Below are 7519 nucleotides of genomic sequence, written 5' to 3'. Positions count from 1 at the left end.
GGAGGAGGTGAAGGAGAGAACTCGGGTGGAGGGCGGCGACTGCATGCGAGGGACAAAATAGAAAGGGAAAGAAAGGGGCTCGCATTAGGGTTTTATGGGGGAAATTAGCGATAGATTTGCGGCAAAAAATTTTGTCTCAAAATCCGTCGTCAATTAGTGATGGAGTAGCGACGAAAAAATTTTCGTCGCTAATTAACGTTTTTCTTGTAGTGACCATATAACTAACAAATCTCAATTATGAGACTTACTTTTTGCTACAACTTCTTTTCTTTTACTCCACCCCCATAATCTCCATCACTACCACCACTTCTCCACTATCACCACCACCAACATCATCACTACCACCACTTCTCCACCATTATCACCATCACAACTATCATTTCTATTACCATCATCATTATTATTACCACCTTCATCCATCATCACCATCACTATCACTGTTTCCACCATCATCACCACCACCACTAGGTTCTGCTAGTCTTATAACAACTAGGTTTTACAACTGAGTTTCGTTAATCTATGCAATTGAGTTTTGCTAGATCAATAATGGGGGTGATGGCAATGGTGGTGGTGATAATAGTGGAGTAGCGATGGTGGTGGTGGTGGTGGTAGTGATGGTGATGGTGATGCTAGAGAAGTGGTGGTGGTGATGGGATGATGGAGTGGAGTGAAAGAAAAGAAGTAAATGTATGAAAAAAAAGTAAATTATAATTGAGATTCTTTACTTCTGTTGTAACTAAGTTTCACTATTTCAATGCATAGGTGAATCTCAATTTTGCTAGTGAAAGTTGAGTTTGGTTAAAAATTTGAGTTTTGTTGGATTGGTGACAGAGAAAGTCACATTCACATTATAGTGAAAGGGTAAAATTGTCATAAATGCATCCAAATTCAGCTGAAATCAGGTAGATTTATAAGCGAGAAATATTGCAATATCTTCTGGATATTCTATGAAATACTATTATTATCATGGTACTACAGTCAATTTTTATAATAAAAAGTAAATAAAGATTATGTTTTTAGTCAAATACATCCCTAAGCTCTTTGCCCAAAAAGACTCATCAAAAGCAGGTTTTGCAACAAAAATGACTTAATTATTCTAATGTGAAAAATGTATTTCCAACATCAATAAATACTTCGATTTCATGTTGTTGAAAGGGAGTTTTTAATAAAGTTCTAAAGCATGAAAAGATGTGTATGGTTTTGCGCTTCCGAATAGAGCTTCCTGGTTACAAAATTTTTCAAAACTTCCGTTAATGTCAACATACTACTACTCTTGAGTGAGATAAAATTCCAATTCTTATTCATGCAAACTATGTCCGCACTTCATTTCCCCACATGCAAAGTGAGGGCCATTATAACAATGATAACACTCTATAACGGCAGGCAGATCAGATGTGATTGCACAAAAAACATGTGCCACTCTCCTTGCTGAATGACACCTTTGCAATTCAGGCTGCGGGCTTTGCAAAAAAAATTGCCGCTCTAATAATGCTTAATTCTTTTTATGTATTAATAAAAATTTATTTCTTAAAAAAAAAAGAGACATCTTTGCTATTCAGACTGCAGGTTTGGCAGAGGCAAGGTGTCATTGCATTATATGGCTATTCTGTGGAATACTACTATTATCAAGGGTAGTATATGGTTATTTTATATAATAATAAATAAAGAAAGTTTGTGTTTTTACTCCAATACATCCCTAACATTTGCTCAAAAAGACTCATCAAAAGCAGGTTTTGCAACAAAAATGACTTTTAATTCTTGTAATTTGAAAAATGTATTTCCAACATCAGTGAAAGCGAGTTTTTTCCTAAAGTTCGCATGAAAGATGCGTGTAGGGTTATGGTTTTGAACTTATGGTTACAAAGTTTTTCAAAGCTTCCGATAAGTATTGTCAACATACTACAATTCTTGAGTGAAATAAAATTTCAATTCTTATGCATGGAAACTATGTCCACACATCATCTCCCCACATGTAAAGTTAGGACCATTAACGATGATGACATTCTATAAAGCCAGATCAGATGTGATTGCACAAAAAACATGTGCCACTCTCCTTCTTGCTGATTCCCGTTACATGATATGGCGCGGCACATGTTTTTTCTGCAATCACACTTGTTTCTTGGCCCTATATAAACCCTTTCTACCTTCCAACTCCCCCACCACCAAGCCTCTAATCTCATCTACTGTGAAGAGGCTCCCTCTCTCTGCAATTCAGTTCATTCTGTGCTTAAAAAGTATATAAAGAGAGAGATGGGAAGCCTAGACTCATGCACCATCCCTGACTCTAAGGCTGAGGGTTTCCAACCCTTAGAGCCAGAAGAGTTCATGAAGCAGGCCCGTCTCATGGTAGATTTCATTGCTGATTACTACAAAAACATAGAGAAGTACCCGGTTCGTAGCCAGGTCAAGCCCGCTACTCCGGCAAGCCTTGCCGGAGTCGGCACCGTATCACTCAGAGCCATTGCATGATATACTTGAGTTGTCCGCAGGGTGATCATGCCAGGCATCACACACTGGCTCAGCCCTAACTTCTTTGCCTACTTCCCAGCCACATGATGCTGTGCTCAGCCTTCAACATAGTCGGCTTCAACTGGCTTGCCTCGCCGGAGGCCACCGAGCTGGAGGCCCTGGTCATGGATTGGCTGGCCAACCTACTCAGGCTGCCCAGATCCTTCAAGTTTTCCGGGGGCGGCGGTGGCGTCCTCCACGGCACCACCAGTGAGGCGATGCTGTACACGCTGATCACTGCCCGTGAGCGCATGTTCGACCGGATCGGCGGTGCCAATGCCAGCCGGCTCATAGTATACGGCTCCGACCAGACACATTCTACGTACGCCAAGGCATGCAAGATTGCTGGGATTGCACCGGCTACTATCTGGGTGCTGCCGACATCACCCATCGATGATTTTGCTCTCTCGGCTAGCCTAGTCCGGGCTGCTATGCAGGCCGACGTAGCAGCTGGTCTGGTCCCACTCTATTTATGCGCAACTGTGGGGACCACATCATCAAATGCTGTGGACCCCATCGAGTCGCTGGGCCGGGTTGCAGCTGAGTTTGGAGCTTGGTTCCATATTGACGCGGCCTATGCAGGTAGTGCCTGCATCTGCCCTGAGTTCAGACAATACCTAGACGGGGTTGAGCCAGCTGACTCACTCAGCATGAGCCCACACAAGTGGCTCCTATCGGGTCTGGACTGCTGCTGCCTATGGGTCCGAGACCCAGTTGCCCTCGTTCGAGCCCTGTCTACCGACCCCGAGTATCTTAGGAACAGCGCGACTGAGTCGAAGGCAGTCATCGACTACAAGGACTGGCAGCTCAGCACTACCCGGAGGTTCCGCGCCCTCCGTCTCTGGATCATACTTCGGAGCTACGGGGTGGCCCGGCTCCAGTCGCACATACGCAGCGATGTGGATCTGGCGAAGCGGTTCGAGGGGCTAGTGTGCGCCAACAACCGGTTTGAGGTGGTCACACCGAGACGGTTCGCGTTGGTGTGCTTCAGGCTGAAGGTCGGGCCCCGTCAGGATGAGACGGCGGTGAACCGCGAGTTGATGGAGGCAGTCAACGAGACGGGGAAGGTCTACATGACTCACACGGTGGTAGGTGGGGTCTATGTGCTGAGGTTCGTGGTGGGTGCGTCATTGACCGAGGAGAGGCACGTAGAAGGTGTGTGGGTGCTGATCCAGGAGAAGGCTAAGGAGTTGTTGAGCCGTGTAGGGTTAGAAGAAAATTGGGGTGGTGATGGTGAAGTGTAGATTGACTGTTGGTTCTCATGAATAAGAATCGTGTTTTTAGAGTGTAGTTTTTTTTTTAAAAAATAAGTTAAAAAGTTATTTGGAACTCTAGGAATTAGGACAGGTTCAATAAGTCACTTCTCATAAGTTGGAGAGATGAATATGAAAGTTTCAAGAGGCTTATCTCCAAATGGTATATTATTTTATACCAAATGAATTGCTAAAGACGCATGGTACTAACGGCAATTCATGTATTGTTAGGAAAATGCTGGAGACACATTCGGGTTTTAGCTAATTGCTAATGAGAATCTATGGTTATTGGTGACAATTCATGTGTCGTCAGGGACATCCAAATCTAGGCCAACTGCTAGCGACAATCCATCATGTGTTGTAAGTCACTGAGACAAGACTAACCAACCAGGTTGATTTACTTTGGTCATAACTTTTGACTCCTATGTCGGATTGATATGATTTTTTGCTTGTTTGAAAGCTAAGATCTTTTGATTTAATTCATATTTTCGGCAAAAAAACTTGAGAATGTTGTTTTGAAGATAAAATAAAGTTGAAGTTAAAATAACTCTAAAATGATTCAAAATACTAGGTTTTTGCATATGGCTCCTGACATGAAATGACTTGATCAAAATTGAGGTGCCTACAGATGCTCTTTTTTGTTGTTGAACGTGTGAAACTCAGTCGATAACAAAGAAAGTAGACACAACATATTTGAAAAGACCGATTGATTGACTTTGGCATTGTGCTTTTTGAAAAAGTCATGTTGTGGATCTTCAAATTTTGAAAACTAAAAAGCGGGGTTTTCTAAAAAGAGTTTTTTATTTGCATCAAAAATCATATCTGAACTTGAGATTTGAATCAGAGTTGTAGGGTTCACTCTTCAAGTTGCACGTCTTTTCTCTTCCATCAAGCAGGTATAAACACCTCAAATTTTCCTCATCCATTCTCAGATACATCCCCTCGTGTAGGTGTCAACCCTGGTAAGTCAGTGTAGGAGTCAAACCCTGAGTCTGTTTTAGAAAACTACCATTTTACCCACTTTTATTAAGAAAATTACCATTTTACCCCTAGGTCATCCTAGATCTCTGGTCAGTCGGAGTCAACCAAACCCATTTATAAGCTCAGAATAGTTAGAATGTCAGACATCACTAGCTCATTTGAGCTCACGATGAGCAAACCATTTCCATTTCTGACCATTCTTGCCCAAATGGGATCATTTCTTTAGAAATGAGCTCATTTCTCACTCAAATCCAAGCCAATTGTCTCTGAGTCAGTCATTCCTAGTGAGTCATATTCCTCTGAGTCTAGCTTGAGCTCAACAGGAGTTCAAGTGCTCCAGATTCAGTTCAAAACCACTTCTGAGTGTATAGAACCCATTTTAGCCCATTTCAGCTCTTTCAGCTGAGTCAAGCCAGTTGAGCTAGTGTTCGAGCTTCAATTTTAGTTCATCACAGTATTACTGATCTTTGTTCTAGCTCAAACTCAACTCTGGTATGTAACTTACTTCACTCCAACAATCATTTCTCACCATTTCTCTAAAAATGGCAGCTTTTCTTGATAATTCAATCGAGGAGTTCAGTTGAGTCAGTGTCTCGTCAGTCCATTTGAGTTCTGAAACCCTAAAACACAGCTCAATCCAGTTTATTTCAGTTCAATCTAGATCAAACCTCAATTTTCAGTGTCGCTTTGGCCCGACAAAGACAAAAATAATTTCTTGAACCATTTTTCCCTTTTTCACCAATTTTATCACTTTGTGAACTAGTACAATTGTCAATCGGGGTCCAATATCCAAATTTCTTCATTGAGGGTTAGCATTTTGCATGGCATTTCATATCATTTCTCATCATTTTCCATTATTTTATCACATTTCATTTCATTTTCGAGATCCAGAACTCCAGTTTTGAAAATTTCAATCTAGATTTGAGTTTTAAAGTTTTTAAAAATCAATTTTAAACTCTAGGTTTCTAAAATTGACATTTTTACCCCCGAGTTTTTAAATTTGGAAATATTTTCTCGAGAAAACAATCTGGATTCTTTTCGAATTTGGTTTTTTAAATTCTAAACTGGATTTGCATGGCAACGGGGTATATAACTTCAATTTTTGAGCTCATTTCAAAAACTGCCAAAAATAGCTCATTTCATTCAGAAATTTTCTGAGAAACCATTCTGCCCCTCTGATCTTCAAAATGAATTTCAAAAACACTCTGAGCTCACTCCAAGGTGGCGCCACCATAAATTTTATTTCATTTCAATAAAAAAATCTATTCTTGTTATTTGTTTTCTTCTTATTTTCTTTATTTATTATTTTTTTTATTTTTTTATTTCATCTTTTTTGAGGTAGTGAGACCCACAAGGGTTCAACCAACCCTCTCCCCACTTTCCTTTTCTTTTCCATTTTTCTTTCTTTTCTCTTTTTTCCTTCCTTTTTTCTTTCCTTTCTTCTTTCTTCTTCTTTCTTCTTTTCTTTCTTTCATCCTTTTCTTCTTCTTCTTTCTTCTTTTTCTTATCCTTTTTTTCATTCACTTATCCCCTTCTTCCCTCTTCTTTTTTTTTTCCTTCTTTCTTTCATTTTCCCTTTTCTTCCCTCTTTCCTTTCTTCTCCTTCTTTTTTTTCCTTCTTTCCTTCCCCTCCTCTTTCTATTTTGGCCCCAAGGCACCATACGGATGCATCTCCTCTCATTCATTAGACTTAGCCCTAATTCTATCATCCTCATTAAAACCTAAGTTCTTTTTTAAAAAAAAAAACTAGGCATCACACAGCTGCTCACTCTCCTTCACGCTTCTCCCATTAGCTCTCCCATTCAGCCCCCCTTAGACTTTTCCTCTCTCTCTCTCTCCACCACATTGCTTCAGCCACCACTTGGTTGCAGCTTCATCCCAAGCAATCATCATACGGTTGAGACCAGCAGATCTCTAGCAGGCCTTCCTCCTACCTCCAACTACATCAAGCAAGTCCTAATCAAGGCAGCCACAACCGCAACTCCAATCTTCTCCAGCACCACCTCCAGCCGGTGCATCCCTCCTTGCAGCATCAATCAACTCCAACCATACAAGAGGCAGCCCTCCATTGCAGCCTCCTCCACTCTTGCCTTCTGCAACTACAACTCCAACCACAACAAACAGCAACCTCAACATTTGTTCCAGCCTCTTATAGGCTGCAACTTCAACCTTCAGCCGACGCCTTCCACCTTCCAACACCTCCAACACCACCTCCAGTTCCTTCATTGCAGAACCTAATTCTGACTTGAAAATGACCTGAAACACCTTGTTTTCAAATAAAGATTTTTTCAAAAAATCTATTTAGCAAAAATTGGGTGTCTATGAGGATGAATGTTTCTAGAAGCTTATCTCTGAATGGCATATATTTTTTTATCAAATAAACCACTAAAGACACATGGTGCTAATGACAATCGCAATCTTATAAATAATTCATGTGTCGTTAGGGAAATACTTATGACACCTTCGAGTTTAGGCCAGTTGCTAACGATAATCCCAAGTTACTAATGACAATTCATGTGTTGTTAGAAAAATGTTAACATCACATCCTAATTTGGGCCAACTGCTAACGACAATCCATTATTGCTAACGACAATTCATATGTTGTTAATAGCTGAGACAGGAGGTTGACTTGTTTTGGTCATAACTTTTGACTTTGATATCAAATTAATTTGATTTTTGTCTTGTTTGAAAGCTATGATCTTTTAGTTTAATTCATGTTTTGGATAATAATCTTGAAAATATAATTTTGGAGGCCAAAAATAAAGTTAAAGTTAGAA

General features: G+C 40.5%; 1 protein-coding gene across 1 annotated transcript; it reads left to right on the top strand.

Annotated features, from left to right (window-relative positions):
• Positions 1–2250: 2250 nt before the first annotated feature.
• LOC149830915 (tryptophan decarboxylase TDC1-like) lies at positions 2251–3752 on the top strand. The gene is given in 4 exon segments (XM_090011852.1): positions 2251–2426; positions 2428–2477; positions 2480–2551; positions 2554–3752. Coding segments are annotated over 4 exon segments (1497 nt in total).
• Positions 3753–7519: the final 3767 nt, after the last annotated feature.

Source organism: Nuphar pumila, chromosome 7, assembly GCF_984573655.1.
Source record: "Nuphar pumila chromosome 7, dmNupPumi1.hap1.1, whole genome shotgun sequence".
NCBI lineage: Eukaryota > Viridiplantae > Streptophyta > Magnoliopsida > Nymphaeales > Nymphaeaceae > Nuphar > Nuphar pumila.
The sequence above is the reverse complement of the archived record's forward strand: the minus strand, read 5'-3'. Positions and strand labels throughout refer to the sequence as shown.